Raw genomic sequence first — 24832 nt, forward strand, 5'->3', positions numbered from 1 at the left:
GCTAAATTAAATTTTAGAGCTCCACTTTTAAGATAGCAGTGCTACTAGTAAGCCTTAACAAGGGGAAATAAAATCATTAAATTGCTTTTTGTTTTATGAAGTAGATTTTTTTGTTGTTGTTTTCTTAGGAGCTATTACATTTCACTGTGTTATGCACAATTTAGTCAGACCATCTGAGTCTTACTCAGAGATTAAAGCCCCAAAGAATACATTCTGCTATTCTGAGAAAGGAGGGGGATCTTGGTAAGTAGAAATACCTGGAGAGCTTTTTTAATTTAATGGTTTTTCCAATGGAAGTTTTAATATTTTCCCATGAGCTACATTGGAGGCTGAATTTTATAACACTTTCTGGATTTGAAATAACTTGGAGGGGAGAATTAATGCATTTTTTTTCTCTCTCTTTTTTTTTTTTGGGCGTGGGGGCGGAGTTGGTCTTTTTTTTTTTTTTTTTTTTTTTGAGAGCTGCTGCACAGAAATTCCATTGGTTGTGACCCAGTAGACCTTCAGTATGAGATTACCCTAAGATGGTTCAGGGGAAGCAGTTGCCCTGAAGTAAGGCTTGGCTTTGCTTTACAGAACATGTGAAGTCTCAGCTTCTAAGATGTGGGTTCTCAGCACGAGGCTTGAAACACAGAATTGTTTCTCTTTTGTTTCATAGTCCTGCCTGAAAGCAACACTTTGCCTCTTCAGTGCTCAGAATATGCCTTTAAAACCACCTCTGAAGGTGAATGATTTCTTGAATATTACGAATATTCAAAGAGTAATCAAAAATATAGGTTTATAGGCAGTGGTCCGAGTCAAAACCGCGGATAGCAAATTCACTTATCATAGCTGGTTATTAATATTTATTAATTTCATTAGTGGTATGACTAAGTTGTTTATAGAACAAGTCTGTGCTCTGTCTTGGCACAGTGGGACATAGAGCATTACCCAGATTGAATTGTCTCTTTTTTAATCAACAGAAAATGAGTTGTATTTGATATTAAACTGATTTCTTCCCTGCAGGGCATCTCTCCCTTTTATTAGACACTGCATTCAGGTCTTTAAAAGAAAACTTAATATAATCACTCCCTCATTGTTAATGACTTGTATTAGAAATGGCAGTTTAGAATACCAGAATACATGTTCCAGAATACCAGTCCATCTGAGGATCAGGTTCCAGATTGACACCTCTATTATCTAGTGAAGAGGAATACAAGAAAATGCATAGATGGTTAGTATTAGGCTTAGGTTTTTTAAAGTTGAGGTTAGTCGAATGGCTATTTGGGCCATTACAAATGTTCCTAAGTGTGACATAGCAGATACATTCCTGTTTGGAGATGCCTAAATTTTTCTAATGTTTAAATAGCTAATGACTGTCTTCATACTTTTCTTGAAAAAGCTGATTAGTTCTTATTCAGACAGGCAGTGTTTTACTCACCAGAACAGAGTAATTAGTCTGGGCTGCAATTGCATCCTTAAATTTCTGCATCTTCTCAGAATCCTGTTGGGGTAATCAGAATATATGTATTATTGGATCAACTCTCAAAGAAATAGCATCTTCCATCAGCTGAGAGCTAAATAGCAAGCACCCCAAATGTCCTTTGCTCTTGGCTCAGGTGTAAGTGCTCTGATAAATGAAAAGCCACAGGGATCAATGTCCTGATCAGCACCAGCACGTGATCCTGCAAGGGGAGAGCAGGTTTTATGGTGGTGGTTTGTTTGAAGTCAAGAAAAGGCTTGCAGTTCCTTTTGTGTATTCCTTCTATGGATTTTGGGGGTGTAGATTATCACCAATAGAATCACTATGTTTGAGGTAGGGAAAATAATTGCCTAGTGTAATTCAGTATTTTCAAAAGAGGCAGTGTACCTTCTCCAGAATGGTTTATCTAGACAATGACAGCGATATTAATGAAAGCCACTACTGTTATTTTACTAGCCAGTCAAAAAATTACTCCCATGTGTGAAAGGGCATCTAGAACTTTCCAAGGCTGCATCTGCAGATGCTTCACATTTCAGATAACAAGCTAGTAAATTTTAACTCCTGTCAAATGGCAGCCTTTTATATTAAGGGAATGATCTTAAGAAGTGTTGCCTTGCTGTACATCAAGTCCAACACTGCAACTCTGGGAGACCCTGAAACAGCCAGAAATGAGTGGGTCCCCAGATAAACAGGGGACCTTCAGCTCCTATGGACGATGAATGATCTTTTGAACAAAGAATTCGTTTTAGAAGCAAGTCAAGGTCACCATCAGGGACCTTCAAAATACAAAGTCTGATATTTTTTTACAAGGCTAGAGCTAGGCTTAGTTCCCTTGTACAGATTAAATTACCAAATGCAGTCTTTAAATCTGATTAATTTACAGCTATTCAAGCAATCCCTGGTGTCAGTAGCTGCTGCTTTTACAGCAAGTGTCAAATACATAAAATATTTCTCCTGCTGAAGAATCAATCTGACTCAATCAATCTTTGGTGACTGTTCAAGCTATCGTTTGAGGATAATTTTTATTTGTATCAGAAGAAAAACATTTTTTAATTGGATTTGAATTAGTGGCTATTAACAAATAATAATTTGGGGAATTCAAGGCTACTTACACCAGGTTGTGCATCTCTTTGTCCAGAAAAAAGAATTAACTCCTTCACATTCAGAGCAGTGCATAGGTCTGAAGAAATCACCTTGGAATAGGGTTGTATTAAATTAATTTTCTAATGCTTCTGTGATACTAATATATATGTAGTTTTGCATGGAAAGATGATGTTCACATCAAAACAAAGATTTATTAATGTCTGTTGGAAAGAACAATCCCAGACCAGTATAAGTGTCCTTTGTATCTCTCGGTGGAGAAGAGGCCAGGAAAACTATCACTGGGCTGGTTTGCATTATGATTACAGGTTTTCCAGTGGAAATGAAGCCATTATTCCCCCTATTCTGTATGGCCAAGGCATGCAGTAGAAAGATATGGGGGCTGAGACTGAGCCTCATCTAGACATACATGGCATTCTTCAGCTTGCTTATGTAAAACAGGACAGTTTAGGGGGCTGGGAAAGGGGAGCATGATCTCAGATTTGGGTGGGGAAAAGGTGAGAAATGCTGAAACTCTGGGTGAGTTACAGGAGTCAATAAGTGTTGGAAGAAAGCAGGAAGGAAGAGAGAGTTCCAAGGAGTAGAAAGATCTATTGAAACAACACGGTAGGAGCATGCTGGCTCCTGCCAGGAGCGCAGCCAGTGTGCCACAGCATGGGCTGGGACTATGCTGAGTGCCCAGGGGGGGAGAGGAAAGTGCACAGAAAACAGGAAATTCTGATGAAATGGGATTGAGAACCATCTTGTCAGACAGGACACTGATAGCAAATAAAAACAGCCTCTTCTTGCCTACTGTGTGGTAGTCACTATTATGTGCAATAGTATGGCCGTGGATTACCCACCCAGCAGAGGGAGTTACTGCAGGTTTTTTGAGTTATTTTACCATGGGACTTACTTGAGCTTTGTCCATCAGGAGCTAAGTTCTGGGCATGATAACTTTAAGGAAATTGAAGAAGCTGTGGATGAAGAGAGGACTTATCTGGGCAAATTTTCATAATCCTCTGGGATGTTAGATCTTGCTTTATAATTTTTCATTAATTTACACCTAATCTATAGCCCACAATGCTTCTAGCAATGTTATGCTAAATTCCAAAGAACAGCCATGTGGGCTGTTGCCACTGGAATAGGCTTACTGTGAAAAATAAACTATATTGTGGCAGCATTTTGCATCTAAACAGCCACCTGGAAATTCCCTGTACAGCAGCGCAGTGCAGTGGGTGGAAGTGGCGCAGAGACATTGAGGGAGGCTCTCCAGGGATGGTGGGCAGGACAGTGCACAGGGCTCTTTGTGCAGCTCTGCTCTCAGCTACCTCTTTGCATCCTCATCTACTCTGCACAGCACTCATGCTTCTGGCAAACAGATGGTGGTGTCCCAAAGAAAGGCAATTTTAATTTTTCTTTTTGCAGTATGGAGAGTTGTTTGATTAGTTTGATGAAGATTTTCATCATCGAGGCTCAGCTCCCTTGAGGATCCTGTAAGACTTAGTCTATTTGGTAGAAACATCCCTTTAAAACAAAAAAGATTAGCTAGAACCTATCCAATATCTAGAAATGAAAGCATGGGAATTACATCACATATTGCAGGCTGCAGCATAACTAAATACTGCAGGAGACCTGCCAGGCAATTCCCCTGGTGTGGCAGTTTAATGATCCTGAACTTTGCATGTTCAGCCTAGATGTCTCCAGGGAACTGAATTTGGACCTTATGATAGGACATTCATAAGACAGTACTAAATCTAAAATGAGATGTGTTTCTTATAAAGTCACATTTAAGTACCTCAATCTTTTGGATGCTTAAATTAAAAAAAAGGGAATATTTATATTTAGCTCAATGGTTGGTCTGTACAAAAAGCAAAATCCTGTAATGCTTGCTACCCTGCCCTACGCCTTTGTGTTCTCAGTTAAGAGTTAAAAAGTGAGATACTTGGGACCATGAATGCATTATTTACTTAGTGTGTTGGCAAAGAGGACAGAGGGAGCCAGCCCAACATACCGACACAGCTGCCTTGTCACCTGCCATTGCTTTGACAAAAGCCAATGCTTCAGAGGTAGCAGACCTAATATTGTCCACCCGGCCCTCATCAAATCGGCGCAGGGAAGCACTTTCATAGGTGGGGACAAGCCTCCTGTGGCACCTGAGAGAGTGAAGGAGGAAAAACAAAGAATGATTATTTTCAAAAGGTCGTAAAGATTAAGAGAAATATAGGCTTGGTACATTTTATTGTTACAGCCACACTTTTATTTCTTGCACAGTATTCATCTTAATGTTGATAGAATTCTGTAAGAAACTTTAAAAAGATGGATGCTCACTCGTCTCTAATGTGAAGAGCTGCATACAGCTGTATATGTTTTAGTTATGCATTGCCAGTAAAAAATGAGTTGTTGTGTAAAAAACAAGGCTAGTAAAACAAAAATTTACTGAAAGATCTCAAGGAATGTTTTATTTGTACTGCATCATAAAATAATTGTGTAATTAATCATTTACTTATGGGCTTGAAATAAGTTTTATTTAAAACAAGAGAAAATGCACCAAGTGCGTGAATGAAAAGAAGAAAACTAAAAGGGGAGTAGGGTGTTAGTTGTGAGCTGGAATGAAAACCCTCACAACAATTAGAACAGATTATGAAGATTGTTACTTAATTTGAGTCCAGGTATACAGATACTAGTCCTTGCTTCAGGAGACAGACTGTGTCTTCCAGTTGCAGCAGGTGGTCTCAGAACACAACTGTTCCCTAAGGTTTTTATGGCAAGCATGGGATTTATATCATGGCTGGGATCCAGATGAAAATCTTGGCTAGGTCTTTGTTGAAGTTTTATTAATGGAATATGCAAAATGGATGTTCAACAGATGTTCAACAGTATATGAAATGTGTTAAGCATCTCTGGTCTTGACCAGGCAAAGACCACTCTAGGATTTAATTTGATGTGATAAAGAATTATTTGTTTAATAGGCTGTTCTGCAGGAAACCATGCAACCTATCTCTACCCTGGAGTTCTGGCAATGCAGAAAGGAGCTTTTAACTGTGGTAAGACTATGGAAATTAGGGGATATTATCAAATCTTGGGATGCTTGTGAAGAAGGGAACAGCAGTAGTTAGTGCTCTCTGTCGGAACTCCAGTCTGATAAGCCGTGCTGTAGTGGATGCTTTTCAGCCTGTGCCAGAGATGCGTGTGTGGTTACTGCTGTGGCTCCTCCCAAGCTACCCACGAGGCAAGGCAGTGGTGTTTCTGCCCCAGGGACCTGAGCTCCCCAGCTGCTGCTGCTCCAGATGTCCCTGCCACATTCCCTCACCTTCTCAGTGCCAAGCACAGGGACAGCTGTCGGGAGGGTACTGGCTGGGAATGGCACGTGTGGGACACAGGGATGGGAAGGCAGAGCAAGGAGAGGGAAAGGGAGAGAAGAAAAGTACTGTCTCCCAGAACCAGGTATCAGTTTCTATCTTGTCTGCCCTACAGTCATTAGGCAAGATCACTCATTTTCATGCAGGATGCATTTGTTTGAATGTTGAGGAAAAAATGGACCCTCTGTATAAAATCCCACTAACTACCTTGGGTACCTTGTTCCTATGAATTTAACTAACCTTACCTGTAGAATGCCAGCTGAAGTGCTACTTGAATATAGGCATCTGGGCTAATCTTCTGTTTCTTAATGAATTCCTTTCCATAGTGCTCAAATTTGTAGGCTATAAAATCCAGATTTTCCACTGCCCTGGAAAACAAGCAGAAGGCAGTTACTGCTGGGGTAGATGTAAAAACCTCACAGAATTGTTAAAGTTGGAAAAGAACTCTTAGATCATGAAGTCCAACCATTAACCTACCCAACCTTGTTCACCACTAAACCATATTCTGTCCCATTTCTGTTTGCAAATAAAACCCAGATATCTTTTCCTGCCAGTACCCTCTTAGAGGTGAGTGGTCTCCTGCTGTCCTGCTCTGCAGACAGTCCCGGCCTTTGGTAACATGTTCCTAGTCAGTAATTTTTATTCATACAGATTCTACACCAGGCTTGTTATCTGCAACCTTAACTGTAGCACTCAAGGCTCTTCATTTGAGTAGGACATCTTTTAAAAAAAAAACCAAACAAACAAGAAAAGAAACCAAAAATCCAGCAACCTCCACTCAACCTTAATATTTCCACCCCTGAAGCCCAAGCAAGGGTCTCCTTTGTTATTCACAAATTTCTGAGAGATTTACTGGTGTGAGAATTGGGTGCATTTAGGACCTGATGAAGGCCCTAAGCTCCTTGCAAGATTCAATTTAGAGGACTACTACTGTTATTTAAAAACACAAAGGAGTTATTCTATATCCTAAATGTTCTCACTCATATGTATCTTTCTGGCCACTTTAAGGTCTTATCTAATGCTACCACACTGGCCATGCTTACAGCTGACCATGCAGACAGTGTGTTAATTCTCTACAAAGAGATCTCAGGCCTGAATGTTGAGAAAAAATTGTTGCCCCCACCCCAAAAGATCATGCAAATCTTTGATAGCCTGGAAACAGAGTCAGAAAAACTAGACTTTGTAGGAGCAACATGAATGTAAACAAATTATATTCCTAAATTCAAATTGTTTATTCAAACCAGTTTACTGTCCTCTATATGTACCCCTATTGCCCTGGCTTTAGATTGAGTCAGCTCAAACCCATAAGACACAAAAACAGAGGACCTGCATTGTTTGCATCCTGTGCAAATATGGGCAAGCTGTTTTTCCAGCAGCTTTTAGAGTTCCTAATATTTACAAGGAAGGAAAACAATGGTAATGCAATTCCTGAATACAGACAAGTAGCTCCAGCCTTTAAGGGTCCTATCCTGCACAGAGATGCTAGGTGTGTGCAGTTTGGTAAGAAGGGGAGGAGCAGGAAGACAGGAGGCCCCCAAGGAGGGAGCCTATGCAATGTGGTGGGTAGTTTCCAGCTGAGAAAGATGAGACATCTGTTCTACCTTTGGAGTTTTTCTGCTGCTGATGCCAGATGTATCTGAATATCAGGGGAACACTTCCATCTTAGTCTCCGTGGAGCAGGAAGCTCGCTCACTGAATCAGCTCGGACTAATTTCTTGGAACTTTCTTTCCTGTTGGTGTGTGAGACAGAAGTCGTTAAGGTCACAGGAATAATCCATTTATTAAACACTGCTCTTTTAGCAGGTGAATTACTGCTTTTCAACTGTTTTACATGTCTTAGTGCCCCTGTGCATCAGGGGAAATTGGCCAGTGGCAGAGGCTTCCCAGGGGCTGGAATGGGTATGAAATGCACAGAAAGGGAACTCACATGTGCCTGAGCAGGTATTCAGCACACTGCACCATTACGATGCCATCGAAAGGGGAGTGTTCGCACACGGTTCCGCAGAGCCCGTCTCTTCCTACCACAAACTAAACAAGGAGAAGATAGGTGCAACATACACAGGGAATAAATCATGTTCTGGGTAAGTTATCCATGATGGAAACCTGAAAAAGGTGTTATTGTTCCCCCGTGGTTTTCTTGTTTCTCATATCAGGAACTTCCTTGCCCTACAGATCAGTGGGTGACTTACAGATTTACTGCAGGAGACTTGCTTGTCCTGTGAAAGGTGTTGCACTGAATTCTTTTCATGCTGCTACTTGGGACTGAATCCTGTGAGAGTGTAAATGTTAGCAATTCCCAATGGAATCTGAAAATTTGATTTATCATCTGCTTTATGCAACATAAAACCATCAATGCAGAGACAGGCCAGGGTTCTCCTTTCTTTTGAGGACAACAAAACATCTGTATCTGGGAAATCCTCAGGATCCCATTTTATTGCAAAGCTCATCCTTATTTGGTAGCTTTCTCGTAGCTTATTTTGAATCTTTTCTTTTTAGACGCTTTCTTCATTTCGTTTCCCTTATTTGTCTTCATTCTTAATTTCATTGTGTACACATGGCACTGCTGGTGGCAACCTCCTGCACTCGAGTTCTGTGATACACCCATGCAATTTGGAACTTCTGCATCTCATACAAAAGCAGATGTCTAGGCCAATACTGCAGCCTTCCTGTCCTTTTCCTGGGCTTTTCCCCACACTTGTTTTGAAGTGCATTTGGTTGGACTTCACCCACTTAGCTCTCTCTTGCACATTTGTATCACATCCTGCCTCCCTGCTTTCCATGAGGTTTTCAGAGAGTGGGCATGATGCAAAAAGCTCATCTGGACATTTTCTGAACCCTTATTGCAGAGATGAGGAAGAATATGGAGAGAAAGAACAAATTTTACTGTGAGAATGGCTTCCTACATAATCTGTGTTTACATAAAAGGAAATGGAATCTTATTTCCCTAAGAATTTCTCTTCACCTTTGAACTACTTTGGCCTGAATACATCTGGACAGATTAAGGTCTCTCACACTCTGTGCAATTTTATTTGCTTTCTGCTGCCTTATGATAGCAGACAAAAAGAAATTGTTGTTTATTCTCATCTGCTTGAAATATCTCAACACTTGACCCTGCAAATAACAGGGTTCTAGCTATTCTAAAGACAAGAGGTTTGTTCTTCAAAAGAGTCTGCTAATAATGTAATTTGCAGTGGAATTAATCAGGAATGATTACTGAAATATATTTGCTCTTGGGTAAGTTGGTGCAAGTGAAATTCTTTATGGGAGAACAGGTGGGAGACGGAACAGAGGGCACGGTTGAGCTTATGGATCAAGATATTCTGGCCTTGGTCAGGTACAGATTGTGGGATAAGCAACCAGAGATATGAAAAGAAGAACTAGAAAAGTACAGCATATACAGCTATCAAGTTTTTTGAAATTACGTGGTTTTGTAAGACTGCCAAGTAACACATACAGTAGGCTGATTGTGTAACTAGTGGGAAATTCTTGCCTAAGGATGTAACTGCTTGGGGCCACAAAAATATATTAACTGCTCTGTGATAACAATAAAACACCTTTGACTTCTTTTTGCCTTGACTTCTCACATCCTTCCTTCAAAGTCCTGTCTCTCAGTCGTGGCAGTTATTTTAGGGGTTTCTCTTTTCATGTTGTTGTTCTTAGGTATGGCAAGAGCAAAAAGCGTTATGTAAGCAATGTATCAGCCAGGGTTTTTTCAATTTTTCATAAGGTGTCAACATTGTTGACAGTTGGAGATTAATACATCACTTCACTCTGGGTCTATTGCAAAGTGTGGAAATAACAGTGCGACGCTTTAAAATATGACAATCAAAATGTGATGGGGAAAAAAGCCTGGAGAAGTCAATACTTAAAGAAAGTCTCAATGAGGATGCCATTAAATGAGTAAACAGTCTGTTAAGTGAGGATTTAAACACGTGCCAAATTATCAGCAGTAGCATTTCTAGGATGTCAGAAAAATGTCTAAGAAGAGGAAACAAAGGAAAATACTGTGCTCTTTTTTTTCCATTCTGGGATAATAGGCCAGCATTTTCATTTCATTTGACTCAGTGTAGAAAAATGAATTGTTTTTTTTATATCCAATGTCTACCTACTCATACATCTGAGTATCTGTATTATCTCAAGAGCAAAGGGCAGCTTTGGAAAAGGTGGAAGTGTCCCTGCTTCCCCTGCCTTGCAAGGGACAGCCTTGCTCACAGCAATCCTGCCCAGGCAGACGCTGACACCACCTTCCCCTCTTTCTCCCACCTGACTCTAAGTGGCCCCCACCACAAGGCAATGTGCAAGTAACGTCCCAGTGCTGTAAGGTTTTTACCTGCATAGGTTTGTCATACCAACGATTGGCCCCGTTTTTATGGTAGCCTCCTCCATGCAGCATGTGCAATGCCATGTTTGTGTTGTTGAGCTCCACCCCACTGGGGCTGTCCAGGCACACCAGGCATATGCACCGTTCAATCATGTCTAGAGAGTCGCGGTTGGTGGAGTCTGGGGATAAAAGAGTGAAATGTTCACATCCTCTTACCTTTGAGTACAACACTGGCTGGGGAACCCTCTGCCTTGGAGAGCACTGAAGATCTGACCCTGGCTCTGCAATGAGCTGCTGTCTGCAGAGCTTCTCTCAGCAGCAGATCATCTCAGTGCCAGGGAACCTTATACCAAGGCATTAATTCCTGTGTTAACTTTTGTAGCTCAGCGTAGCTCTCACATGATTCAATAATAACTGCTTTCTTTTTCTGCCTTTCATTTCCTTGAAGTAATTATATTACAAAATAGATCTATTTTACTCTTAAAGCCACCATTGCTTACTTGCTTTATAAATAACAGTTACAGGGGACAGGTGGAAAATAGCAAATTTTAGAGCTCACGCTATTGCTGCAGTATTCTGCTCTGGAACAGCAGAGCTTAGAGTGTTTTGTGTTTTCTCCCATGAAAACCCTTTTCAGAACAAGGAACAGCAGGGTCTATGTTGGTTTTGTCTTATTGTATTAAAACCCTCTTGTCTGTCCTGTCTCTGATCATTAGCTATTATGGCCTACATCACATGAGGAAACCTCTGCAGATGAGGTTTTGAGGTTTAGTTTTTGAACGTGGGTTTGCCTAAACTGTGGGTTGCCATGTTACACTGCTCTCCTGTCACTACTGTACTGCTGAATAAAATGGGCTTTTGTGGAACTCTTTCTCTTTCTTTTCCCTATCCTGACACTCTTATATGGTTGGACTACTGGGGTATTTTTACCTTGACCTCAGTGCTTCCCTCCTTATTTCTGGTATATTTATGTTTCTTTGTCTAACCCAGAAATATTACAAAGGCTCAGGGTTTGTTTGCATCTGAGGACCAGGTTGAACCATAGGAAATATTTAAATGTGACCATTGCTTACAGTTCCTCATTGAAAAGATCAAGTGTGCAACCTATAACAATAACTTGTTTCATTTAAAAACGTATCAAATAATTAATTGCTGTTTTATGGTTGCTAACAAGATCAAAGGAAAAAGGGATTTCAAGCATCGACATAAAAATCCTTTTGCTCTTAAGAGATCAGCTTTCATCCTCTGGTTTTTCTAGATTTTGGTGTAAATGTGAACTTGTTTCAGAATGTTCTGAACAAAAGATATGAATTCAAATTGATCAAAACTTCTTTCAAATCTAGGCTGAGTTCAACAAATATGTGCTCAATTCAGAAAACTTTTAGCTGAAAGAATGGAAAAATATTTAAAATTAAACAATTCTGATTCTCATTTGAAATATGGGGCCATTTCAATATGTGCATGTTTTCAAGGTTTGCAAGTCTGTAAAGTAGCTTGGTTGTCTGAAAGGGCAGCATTTTTTCATAGTAAGAAATAATGCACCTTTCCAGAAGGAGTAACATAGGTTAGTCAAGAGCTAGAAAAAAACCCAGACACTTGTTACCATCCAGGTTCATTCTTCAGATGCTGAAAAAGAAACCAAATATGCAAGAAATTAAAAATGTGTGAAGAGAAGGAGAGGCAAGTGATAGCAGTGGCTGAGAAGGAAGAGGGGCAGCTGTGGCCTTGTGCAGGTTATGGTAAGGTACTGCCTATTGCTGTTTGGTGGCTCCTGCAAGGCACCATTAGCAGCTGGGGCCCAAGGGACAAAGATGGTCAGTCTGACTTTTTGCAGGCTCCTTGGGGACCTGGTGGAGTGCAGAGAGGGTTGTGTCCCCTTGCCAACAGAAGAGTCCTAGGGAAAGCAGCTGGAGCACCTGCCAGCTCCAACAAAAGCTTGAGACAAGAGATTGTGTTTGATGGGGCGTGCAGAGAGGTTGCTGCCCTGCAAAATTGTGAACACCAGCATCCCTTGGGAGTGTCTTCAAAAGCATTCAGAAGCTTTATAAGAGAGAAGACACATCCCTGTCCACTTGGCTGTAAAGCTTTTCTAGTATCTCACACTTGCAGGGCTCACTGTAATTGTGGTATTTTTTTTCATTGATGATCAGTACAAAGGATGGAAAGATCCTTGTGAATGGAACTTGCCTCATATGCATCAGCTTCTGGTGCTTGCAGACAGGCATCTTTGAGGAAAACCAGCTTGGATAGTGATTTACAAACTGCTCACAGCTTGCTCAGCATTCTGCTTTCCCCTCTTTGATAGGTATATATATATTATATATTTCATTGTGGCTGCTACCACACATCTTTGACAGATATGAAGCCCTTAGTCTGACATATGGCTTCAGGGTATCTGGAGTGTAGGTATTAGAGTGAATATAATTAAGATGTGCCAGAAACACAGAAGCAGGGGAAAGATGCCTTTACAGAAGGAAACAGACATGTGCAGAGGGCTGATCAAACTCTGAAAAATTATCATGTGAAGCAGTCAATAAATTGCATGAGAACTCATGAACCATGATTTAGGATTGAAAATATCTGCAGGAGGAGCGAAAACAACAGAAAGTAAGACTGAGCCTAAAGCCTGCAAGACTTTCTTCCTTTTCTTTCTTTTTTTCTTCCTTTCTAATGCACAATTGTGATGAATTGGCCAGCCAACTGTTGGTTATTTGGGTTTTTTTTTAATTTAGTCTTAGAAAACATGAGAAGACAGTTTTGAATCAAATTCAGATGTAGTATGCGTGGGGCTGTAGCCAGTCACTTCATACAGAATTAGGTTCCTGTACTTAGGAAGAGCAAGCTAGTTCTGCAGCCTGAAGGCAGCTACAATGCTGAGTGTGTTTATAAATCAGTGATGGCTGGGTTTATTACAATCTCTTAGCCATTTTCTCACCTAGAAGACCTATGCTCTACTTGCAGGGCTGTGCAGGCCCGTGGGTATAACTCCCTCACAGCCTCTGCAAAGCACTGCACAGCTTTTCTGTCCCAAAGCATTCTCCCTTGCCCTGCCCAGCACAGACCAGCTGTGGAGTGACTCACTCATCCACATTGCTTCCCAGATTCTCTCTTCCTCTCTTATTTATTGTTGCAGGAACATTTCACCATCACAGATAAGAAAAGGGCTGATAATGATCATATATCCATGTGTAACAGCAATGCATTCACCTATATAGAAGAGCTGTGCTAACATGAAGGGTCTGGGATGGGATTCCTGCATAGATTAGAAAAGGCTCACATCATGGTGCTATGAGGCTTACTAGTGCAGAATCTGGTTTTTTCAGCTGCATAACTCATTAATTTTAATCAGAAGGCAAGCAACTATTTTGGGAAATGCCAGGCAATCTAAAAACACTACGGTGAGGGTTTTGTTATTTTTTGTTGATATTTCTTTTTGTTTATCTTTTGGATGATGTAGGTTACCCAATATAATTTTGTTGGAAGTTTGAAGGCATTGACTATTATACTTAGTATGGCTTAAAAATAAATCATTAGGTGTTCACCTCAATTTTCATTAAAAATTTTTTGTCGTCTCCTTTAAAAAGAAATTATGGGAAGAGGAGAGGAAGGCTTAAAGATGAGACTAATGCTATGTAATATTGCTGAAATAATGGCCAGGACTCTGTGTGTGTATCTGTAGTAAGTTTTATAAGCACAGAGATACTTGCATTAACAAAGGGGAATCTTCCTTAGGAGGATAAACTTATTTTGAGGCTCTTGGCAACTCTTGTATATTCCAGGGCATTAGTAAAACAGCAATATTTTCTGTGGCATTGATGAAATGGAGATAGAGAGATGAGTTAATGTTTTCTTCTGGATGAAAAAGTAAATACTTACTACATGTAAAATGGCAAAAAGAGGGCATTTTTATCACTTAGCCTCAGGGTAAAATACATAAGGTGTGGTGTGATGTGATGTGAAAGAGGCCACTAGCCCCACCCTTTATTTTCATCTATTTCCAAGTTCAACATTCAAGTCCAGAATTTGAGACAGCTAAATCTGCCTGCTGGAAAATAGAGAGAGCAGTCCCCAGATAATAACTGGTGCCATCTTTCCTAGATAGTTAAGAATTGGTTGAATCAGCCCTGGTACCTTCTCCATTGATTAGAGAGAGTACACAGCTAGATTCAATAGGTGTTTAACTTGCAGGTGTTTTTGTTGGATAAGATCAATAATATCAAATAGTTGCCAAAAGCTAAGAGGATACATCATTCCTATTGGTACAAAATGGAGATAAAGAAAGAGACAAATCACAAAATCTGACGTAATGTAATTTATGTGATGAAAAACAAAGAATGGAGTGAGAGTTATTACATGGCATAACACTTAAACATACACAGCCAAAGGGTCAAGCTATTTCTGCTGCTCCCCTGGCAACACACATCTTACAGAGTTTCCTACTGCTGGAAAAATTCAGCAGTGGGGTTGCACACTCAGTCCTGTGTTTGCTGGGATGTGTGTTTCTCAGCAAAGAAAGGCAGTGATGGTGAGGAGGAAGATGATGAAGAGAAAGCTGGGGTTGCTGCAGCTAACCTTTCATAAGGGTCATCCTGGCCTCTGCCCACTCTGTTCTTCCGTCTGTTGTCAGCAGGCCAATTGGAGGCAGCATTTCCTCTTCATTCTCTGCCATTTTTGCTATCTTTTGTAACTGAGTGAAAAGATCTCCCTCACTGAGACGACGGAAATTAATGACAACATCCAAAACAAAAAACTGCAAAAAAATTACAGAAGTCAGAAGATCAGTCAGAAGTGGGTTGGACCCTTTGAGGTCCAACATTTTGCTGTTACCTGGGTAGGTGCTGAGATGCTGAAGTCCTGCCTGGACAGCCAGGCCTGCATGCAATGCAACACAAAACCACTGGGGAATGGCCCAGGGCTCACCCCTCCTGTGTTTTAATACCAATGTAGTGCCAGTTGCCATAGGGGACCTACATTGTGCGTTGGACTCAAATAAAATGCACACTATTTGAATAAGCTTAAAAAACCTTGGAGACATAAAATCAGGCAGTGTGTAAGTAATTTTCATGGTATTATTTGTTTAAACATAACCTAGAGAATCTAGAAAATTTCCCGTGCTTCCTGGAAAAGCAGAAAGCACTTCACTGGAAGCTACCTCCTCATTCCAAGAGCACCTACAGGCATGGCTCCAGTACTGCAAATAGTCAAGCTGGGCTGTAAGGTGCTGTGCCCAGGAAACAGACTCTGCTGCTCCCTGGTAATTACTGGTTGGGGCAGATTCACTCTACCATTTCAGTATTGCTGCCTGCACCTGTGCTAACTTCTTCAGGCATAGCTTCAGGCCCCTACATGGTGTCTATGCCATGCATAGGTGTGATGGTGGTATAGTTGCCATGAACTTGACTTTGCCAATACTCGGCTGTCATGAGAAGAGCATTTCCAGCAAATGCACTCTAATAGGATTCTTTTTTCTCTGTGGTTTCATCACTGTTTATTAAACACTTTTGTTTGAAAGAGAAAGCAAATAAATTCTGCCACATTCCTCCTTTCTGCATCGCTGTACTTGGAACATAATGTGGGCCAAGGACAAAAATGCTGCAGAAGCATCTTTTAGAAATATTGACTGCAAATGCTTTGTAAGAAGTGAGCTCATATGTAACACACTAATTGCGCTTCTGAACAGAGATTAGATTAGGCTCTTCTGGAGTGAATTTAAGCAAATTAAGAGATATAGAAAGGTATGAAAAAAGAAAATTACCTGATTGTTACAAGCAACAATGATGTGCTCTGGTTCTGGCATTACATTGCTTTTCTGGGCCACGAGGGTATCTTTGGTAAGTCCTGGAAGACGATAGGAGGAAAAGAGTCCATAGTATTGCTTCATGCAGAGAGGATGGCCAGACAGCTGTCCACGAGAAAAATCAGTAGGTAAAGCATGGCTGCAGAGAAGGAGAAAAAGCCAGAGGAAAAGAGGAGAGAGAGACAGAAAGGAAAAGAAATCTTATCTGTCCTTTGTTCTGTTACAATTAGATCAGGTATAACACAAATTGAATAATAAAATGAGATTACAGTATAAGGGAAATAGATGAATTCCCATACCAAAGTTAAATACATCATTCCTGGCAGCTTCATGCATATTCATTAAGCAATTGCATTATCCTCTAGTGGCAATGGAAATAGCAGGTCACAAGCAGCTTTGCCGTGTTCATGGGAAGCCTGTCTAGCTGGGACCCCAGAAACCTCGCAGGACAGAATTCAGCAGAACAGCTGGGAAAGACCAGCACCTCAAAGAAAGGGACTGATGAAATTCCCTGCAAATCACAGCAGTCATGTACTGTGCTGACTGGTTAGAGTGTGTGTGAGAGGGCCTTGCTTGACAAACAGGAAAGACTTGGACAATACAGTGAGAATTTTCTGTTTTCTGAAGGTCCTCACTTTTGTACTAATTTTCACTTAGACCCATGGAGTAATATGTGCTGAAAATCTATTCTTTTTTTTTAATTATTATTATTGGAAGGTAGGTGAAACCAGCATCTCTTTAAAAGCTTCTTTAGTGGCCAGGGGAAAAAAAAAAAAGAATTAGCACAGTCACAGTTATGACTATGAATTGTAAAATACCCCACTGACACTGCAGCAGGAAATAATGGTGCTGCTGGTCATGAGAGGCTGCAGAGACCACAGGAGGAAGAAAATCTTACAATGCAGAGATTTTCCTTCTGCAAAAAAGGAATAAGCTTCCAACTTGTCAGACGGGGGGAGGGATAAAGAAGCAGGCAAGGAGGTTTACTCTCATACAGCTTATGAGGGGTAATATTTTATGCTAGTTTATCTTGGTTAACCACACCTTTAGAACTGCTGCAGTTCTAAACCAGGGATATTCGCTTTAGTTCCCAACTCCAAATTCTCTGTATCACTTATTTCCTTGTACAGGTGCATAATACATACATTTCCCCAGTGTTTTTATTCAGAAAGTAACAAGAGCATAAGTAGCTTATTTTTACTGGCTACTGAGCCAGCCTTTCTGTGGTGAGACTTCACTGCCTGCTAGGATGTGTTATTTCTCTGGGGGAGGGAGGTGGGACAGTGTTGTTTCAAGTGGAGAGTGCCAGGAAAGGTGTGCAGGCTGTGTAACCACAGTGCTACTGCCCTGTGGGTGTGGGGAGCAGAGGCTTCCTCTTGTGTTCTCAGTAACTCTGTTAGGCAAATTGTCTGTGCCCTTTTGGGCTGCATCATTCCTGCCAGAGTGATGACTGCCAGCCATCAAAAAGGATCCTTCTTCAATCTGTTAGACTGCAGGAATACAGCAGAAAGGGCATAAAATATTGCTGAAGCACTTGCCCTGAAGCATGCTGGGGCCCCAGCCCTTCCCCATGGTGGAGAGGTGCAATACAGCCCAGCTTTGTACTGAGAGCAGCCTTGAATCAGAAGCCCTGTGCATACTCAGGCTCTCCTTCCAAGCCACTTACGTGTCCAGTAAAGCTTTGTAGTCTTGCACTCCTGAAATGAGATTGGCAGCAAACCTGCAAGTAGCAGAGAGAAGTGACATCAGTCTTTTGTCATTTGGCAACACTGGGCTGTTTCTGGGAGACAGAGGAAAGCCTGAATGATTGATGACACGGCATAAGGAGAGAAAGTCTTCTGGCTTGGCAAGAAGAGCTCCCTGCCCCCACCCAAAACCTAAATTAATTCATGTCAAGAGAAATATGAAATCCTAGAGACAGTCCCTTCAAATAGTTAAACAGACTACCACAGGAGGAAGCCTGAAAGTGCTTATTTAGAGAATGGGAGCAGAGACTGAATATTTAATAGAATCCTCACATGGGTTTCAATATCAATACTCATAACCTGTCCAGCATTAGAGTACTTCCTGTCCTAAGCAGATATTCTTTTTGCAGAGCTGTGGACAGGTGTATTTTTCCCTGACATTGTCCGTTCGCACTGTGTCAGAATGGGAGGCTCTGAGAAAAATATTTCCTTGTTAAAGCATGTGCATTAGAAAATGCAAAGTGGAGGTTTTTTGAAAGCTGTGTGCATAGTAAATTTAGTCAGTAATGAATGGAAGCGTTTATAGTTATGTTTAAAGTAAAGTAAAAAGATGCATTAGCTGTCTATGCAAAATGTTAAAATAATGCATATTTGTTTCAAGGTTCTGGCTGTTTTTTAATAGCATAAATTCACATGCAGTTAATTATTTCAGTAATGAGCAGCTAGAGAGTGCTAAAAACAAAGAGGAAAATTACACACTATATGAAGGTAGATTTTTTTTGTTCTAAAAGGAAGAATGTTTTGGCAAAGGCTGAAGAAAGGAATCCTGTTTTAAGGGTGTCTGGAGAGGTATATTCTGTGCTTGGCTAGGTGCTTACCTTCTCACTTTTTAAATGATAGTAATTGCCCACAACAGCTCAAAGTAGAAAGATCAGTTAAGATCTGGGACTCATGGGCCTGAAGGAAGCAGTGTTCTTGGGGAAGAATGATTTCTGAATTCTTATTCTTAGATCCCCAGTGTTTCTGGTGCCCTTTTGTGCATCTGAGAGGGACAATTTAATGGCAGCGTGGCCTTTTCAGTTTGCAGGGTGGCTACGAGTCATAGTGAAGCCATGTTAAAGATTATTTCCCTTGAAACTGTGTGTCAGAAATTAGTATTTTTTTTCCATCACAAAGTGGTTTACTTGAATCACGTACAGTAAAAAGTTTGTAAATATTCCTTAAAAATATAAATCCCTTGGCATTTTTTTCATGCAATGAATGTAATAGTAATGACATCTTTCTTTCTGAATATCAGTATGAGTTACCCCAGGAACACTGACCTCAGTCAGCAGGCCTCATAGGAAATCACTTTAATGGCTACAGCCCTTATTTTTTAATGAAAGTTGATTGTCTTTTTGCAAAAGCCGTACATTTAAAATATCCTTTCATTTAGCAAAAGCTGCAAAGTCGTAATACATTACCTCAGCTGGTCGTTTATGTCCTTGAAATACTGACGAGCAAAGATAATTGCGGGGCTGGAATTGACTGGAAGAGCCAGGCGGTTGTTGAGGTACATGTCATCCAGCCAGTAGTTAAACACCTGAGGGAAGGGGACACGGCGTCTTAAAGCTGCCAACAGCACACAGAAAAGCACTCGGGGGTGAGGGGACAGTGCCTGGTGCTCCTGGTGTCAGCCATGGGCTCTGATTAATGGAGCTGCTGAGCATTTTCAGTCTGGGCTCTGTGACCTCAGCTCAGCAGAAGGCAGCCGCAATTCCATAATCCTATTTCTCAATCAATGGCAATTTACAGTGTGTTCCATTAAAAACTACACAAGCTCCAGATTGTGGTGCTTTGGGTGTTTTGCTGTTTGCTTCTCTCTACAAGCAGGAAATGTTTGAATACAACATGTTAACTCTTGCATAGCAATTAGAATATGTTTAAGAGAGAGACAGGGTTTTAATAGTGATGCTTTTTCTGAGGGGGCTTCAAATATTTGTGAATGATGCCAAGATGCTCCACTGCTAGCCATCAGATATTGTCCTGTAGCAAGACAGAGCAGGAGAAGAATTTCCCAAGCCTAATGGTTCAATCCTGCAGAGAGTAACACATGGATAGGGCCCCTGGAGAATTCCCTTTGTGTCCCCTGACACAAATGCAGATTGCTGATTCTTGACCCAGACAAACACACAGTAAATTTCTAACCATTTTTATTGAAAACACAGATGAACAGTAACTGCATTCCTTTATGTCTATGCACAGATTGAAGAATCATTATTTGGAAAATGGAGGCTTTCATAAGAAGATCAAATGGCCTTTCTGAGAGGGCAGGCTTTGCATATGGTAACTATAAACAACAATGAAATTATGCAAAAATAATTACAAATGCATGCATCAGTTGAAAAAGTTTTCCTCCGAGATATTTCATTGCTGTTAGAACAGATGCTTCCCCCACAGTCTCTGGAGTCTTCAGGGGAACATGCTAGAGATATACTCCTGGCAAGTTAAATTCCAAATAAACCCATTTCTAATTTACCTTAAGAATGAAGTATTTATTTTAATAGCCAGTATTTAAAACTGTCACATTTTCAGAAAATGCTTATGCATCCTTCCTCTGTAATTTTCATTCTATGAGTGTTCAAGTGAGCAGTTGTCTTCTGGAATATTATTTCTTATCAGGAACACTTTTTAAATGCTGGTTAGTTTAGCCACCATGAAGTTCTGTGATCACAATATGAAAATAAGATTGGGCAGCATTTTGTTCACAAGTTAAGCACTCTTTTAAAAGGAAAGCACTGACAGCACTGTAGCCTTGTCTCCCTGACTGTAGCAGCAATTCGATGGAGTTTTTTTGTGTGTCACACAAAAGGGAGAACCACAATTCACTGACATCAGTAACAAGCCTGCAGGGTTTCACTGAATCCATAGAATCATTTTCCTTGTTGGAATGGAAGGACTTCAATAAAACTCTAATTTTCAACTGCCATATTCTAACATGGTTAATGAGGGCAGGATGAACTGCAACTTTGTGGAATGGTAAAATCTACTTTAGCTGTGGCTTACCTAATTTGCCTGCCTTGGGAAGCAGAGAGCTGAACTTCGGTAATGGCAAAGGTCTCAGCATGGTCTGTGTGATAAATGTACATGAATATACATGTATGTGCATATTTGGCAAAGTAACTACATTGGTATAGTGTGACAATGAATGGCAAATAATAGTTCAATTTTAAAAGACTAATTCCTATAATGAAGCATTCCATTCCAGAATAACTGGAGTGGATCAGGACTTTGTGTAGATGGCTGTGCAAGGCACTTTTAAAGCCCTATCAGAAAGAATTTTTCATTCTAATAAAAATTCTAAATCCTGTTATTTAAGGTGAAGGAAGGAATTACATCCAAAAGGTGTGTTTCCTACAAGTGTTGTGACACTTCTGTGCATGAACCTGAGTTGAAGGACTGTCCTCATTAACATCAACAAATGGCTGACATGAAAACCTAATCATAACATAGATTTTGACATAATTTTAAAAATCTAGCCTATTACATCTGAGATATTCCTTTGTCAGAATGACCCCTGTTTGCATTGACCTGCTGAAAGAAAACAGTGATAGCATAGAGAATACCAGAAAGAACTTGAAAATAAGCATCATCAAACACAGCAATTATTTTTTCTACTGCATTTGCTTACCCAGTTTACTGTCTTTTCACTTCTTTCCTCAAGCATTTGCTGCAAAGATTCCCCCAGGCCTCCTGCAATTCCAAATTTCTCCACAATGGCCTTGGTCTTTTTAAATTGCTCCTCTGGCACCAAGTGTTTCATGCACTGTAGGTACATGTGTAAGGTCTGTTGCAGTGGTGGAACTGGAAGTTTTGGCACTTCCTAGTCATTAAAAAGAAATATATATTGGTGAGTAATTCTACTTCCTTCCAATCTGTTCTCTTTTGTTTTCTTATTTTTTTCCTTTTGTTGCTAATTAATATATTACATCCCTTTTAAAATGAATTTATTCTCTTTTAGGAGTTGAGAGGCCTGATTAATACAAATGTACTGTTTGCAGGCTTTGAAAGGGATAGAGCAGTGGACTAGTGGAAAATTATCAAGGACACTATTCCTTGGTAAAAATTCTAGAAATCCTAGGACAAAGAAGCATGATGCAAACAAATACCCTGAGCTAAGCTCCGGGAAATCTGCAAAGACATTACAAAATAATGAAATAATATCTTAAGGTATTTCCTTAGTAAAGGAGTTGTGATAAGCTTTTGGTTAGTAAAACCATGGGTTAATACTTGTCTGGTTGGTAATATTAATGGTTATCCAATGATAGAAGTAGAAACATGCAGGTCTATCTGTTTATTAGTACTGATTACGTACAGTCCTCAATAAGTTTGTACTTTACCCTGCCAAACCTCTGCTGTCAGTCAGTCTGGAACCCCCCTGGAAGGCTTGATAACATGTTTCTGTTTATACTTTATCCTTACCCAGTTTGGAGCAATAGTATCTGGGAAAAAAAGAGTTCCATGCTGTCCATGCAATTAAGTTTCCTTTGGTTTTAAATGTAGAATTAACCAAGTGAAGTGTAATTAGTCATTTAAAAGCCAGAGCAATTATTGGGACACACAAGACTGGACCTGGTTAGCATAAGAGATGTGATCATCGGGATGTCTTGACAAGAACAAGCAGAACTTTGAGGATTAAATCAAGACTAACTGAAGATTAAATCAAGACTTACCGAAAAAGAAAATTACATCAAGACTTCTGCAAGCAAGAGATGTTGTAAAATGTTTAGGTTTGTTTATGTGATGATTAATCCAATCATTGTAGTAAAAAATTACTAGCCTTTCTAGAATAGTATATAAGCATATGTAGTCCACAATCAGTTTGGATTCTGAGCAGCTCTCAGTCTCCCCGTCTCTCTCTCCATTGCCAACAACTGGTGCGCTGGATGAGGAGAAGGAACAGCCTGTCTGGCTGCAATCAGCGAGCCCCTGGAACTGATCATGATGGTGAGAGAACCGTGTTTGGGCCCACAATCACGTGTCTGCTGCGACTGACAGGTGAGCCAGGGAGCTGATCCATGGGACAGAACATGTCCAATGAGAGAGACGTCTGTGAAACCACACTTGCCCTTCTGGGCAGGCATGGCTCCCCCATCCTAAAGCACGACCTTAAGGCAGTTTCACGATGGGTGTCATGCGTGCTCCCCAACATCCCTTCTTCTGTATTTACCCTCTGCTGCTGGGACAAGGTTGGTGTAAAACTCTATGACCTGGCCAGAGCTATGAATGCTTCCTGCTTGGAGGGGGATCATGGACGTGATTAAAAAGGAGGGAAGGAGCAAAGAAGCCTGCAAGGCTACCGCTGAGATGGTCCTGGCAACCGTGCCAGATCGAAACCTGCCCAGGTCCCACTCCCCATCCTGTGTCCAGCACACCCTCCCTGATGAGCACCAGGGAGAGAGCCCGGTCACCTCCTCCAGTCCCACTGCCATACCAGCAGCGATCCCAGAGCCGCCAGACACATCGCTGACGTGGCAGACACTGACTCTAGCAATGGATGTGAGCTGGACCCTTTCGACCCTCGACTTAGTCCCTTTGGATGTGCATAACAATTGGTTACAGATGAAAAAGAAAGCTCTTAAGGACAGAGACTTTGACACTGCTGCAGAAATCTTTTTGGCCCTCATGTGACTTGGCCCGATGGGGGGGAAATCCACGATGGGAGCCCCTAGGTCACTCAGAAATTAAGGAACTGTGCCGTACCGCAGCGGAATATGGACTGGGGTGCCCTTACTTTAGTAATTTATTAAGAGCAACTTTTACTGCTCACCTTGTGACTCCTCATGGTGTTATGTTTTTGGCAAATCTTTTGCTCACACCAACACAATACGCCATATTTATGGCACAATGGAAAAAAAGACTGGAGAATTTAATTACAATGTAAGCAGAGCACGCAAACCAAGCCCTGGCTGCCTTAACTGCTGACCACCTTGCTGGGGGGAGGTGGGGGGATGGGGTATACCACTTCTAATGGCCGAGCTGCCTTACCAAGAGAAGCTTTAGAGGGTATCACAGATGCAGCTTATTATGCTTTTCTTAAGGTTCCTGATGCCAAAACCCCTCATCAGTTCTTCATAAATATCAAACAAGGTCTGCAAGAGCCCTCTATGCACTTTGTGGACAGATTAAAACAAACACTGGAGAGACAAATCAATAATTATCAAGCAAGGGAAGTTATACTCCTCAAACTGGCCATAGAAAACGCCAATGAGGATTGTAGTCGCCTTTTGAAATCTTTGCCTTCTGAACCTGAGCCCACTTCACTCTGAAAAATACAAGCATGCAACCACCTGGGAACAATACAACACACCACGGTAATCATCTATCAAGTCATGGGAGAAGGCATAGTGGATGATTTTGCTGCCCTGAAATTAACCCCTGGAAAGCAGTTGGTTTGTTTCGGCTGTGGGGAATCTGGACACATAAAAGAGACTGCCAAAAAGCAGAGAAACCCAAAGCCCGGGGTCTGTGCCCTCACTGTTGGAAAGGCCCTCACTTTGCTAGTCTGTGCTGCTCTAAGTTTCACTAGAATGACCAGCCTTTACAGGGAAATTCATCTTGGAACGCAGAGCAGCACCTCGCAGCGACACAAATCCTACAGCTGATGCAGCAACCAGGAGCACCTGCCAACTTCCAACACCTTGACTGCTGGACAAGTGTCACTGACCTATGTGCAGCCACCCCAGGCAGCACAGGACTGGGCAGATCAAACATCACAGTAACATTACTCAATTCATCTGTTCATTTGCTTCCCACAGGAGTTTTTGGACTGGGACAGCGTCTGCATGCTTTGATCATGGGCAGATCATCCACCTGGATAACAGGGTTGTTTGTTCTTCCTGGGGCTATTGACTCTGACTGGGTTGGGGGAATTAAGGTCACGGCTTGGACCCCCCAGTGGCCCTGTGTGGTCCTGGCTGGAAGCCAAGCAGCCCAACTCAAACTTTTTCTGGTAGCACCCCTATCTGCACCCCTGATAGCTGAACAGAGGGGAGGAGGGGGTTTGGTTGCACCGGGGTCCCGGAGATTTTTTGGACACAACATATCACATCTCAGCATCCCACATTCCAATGCAAAGTGGCTCTG

At 41.2% G+C, this 24832-nt stretch overlaps 2 protein-coding genes across 7 annotated transcripts in view; one reads left to right on the top strand and one right to left on the bottom strand.

Annotated features, from left to right (window-relative positions):
- The window catches only part of LRIT1 (leucine rich repeat, Ig-like and transmembrane domains 1), a 119854-nt gene that overhangs the window by 18250 nt on the left and 76772 nt on the right, over window positions 1-24832 (top strand). The window contains exons 3-4 of one of the 6 annotated variants that reach the window (XR_010367193.1): window positions 19952-20032; window positions 21411-21587. The exons of 4 other annotated variants lie outside the window; for them this stretch is intronic. The gene's annotated coding sequence lies outside the window, so the exon portion shown is untranslated. Of the gene's footprint in view, window positions 1-11835; window positions 11934-19951; window positions 20033-21410; window positions 21588-24832 lie in introns of those variants that run through there. One more of the 6 variants, XR_010367197.1, reaches the window with a different exon arrangement.
- Window positions 1-24832, bottom strand: part of CHAT (choline O-acetyltransferase) — a 36204-nt gene that overhangs the window by 4214 nt on the left and 7158 nt on the right. Inside the window, exons 3-13 of the mRNA XM_064430212.1 lie at window positions 21378-21569; window positions 19171-19289; window positions 17689-17742; window positions 15981-16161; window positions 14798-14975; window positions 10235-10404; window positions 7832-7932; window positions 7506-7634; window positions 6150-6272; window positions 4557-4698; window positions 1421-1483 (exon numbers count right to left, since the gene is read on the bottom strand). Coding sequence (XP_064286282.1) covers window positions 1421-1483; window positions 4557-4698; window positions 6150-6272; window positions 7506-7634; window positions 7832-7932; window positions 10235-10404; window positions 14798-14975; window positions 15981-16161; window positions 17689-17742; window positions 19171-19289; window positions 21378-21569 — 1452 coding nt within the window. The remainder of the gene's footprint in view (window positions 1-1420; window positions 1484-4556; window positions 4699-6149; window positions 6273-7505; window positions 7635-7831; window positions 7933-10234; window positions 10405-14797; window positions 14976-15980; window positions 16162-17688; window positions 17743-19170; window positions 19290-21377; window positions 21570-24832) is intronic.

The sequence above is a fragment of the Passer domesticus genome, chromosome 8 (assembly GCF_036417665.1).
Source record: "Passer domesticus isolate bPasDom1 chromosome 8, bPasDom1.hap1, whole genome shotgun sequence".
Classification (NCBI taxonomy): Eukaryota; Metazoa; Chordata; class Aves; order Passeriformes; family Passeridae; genus Passer; species Passer domesticus.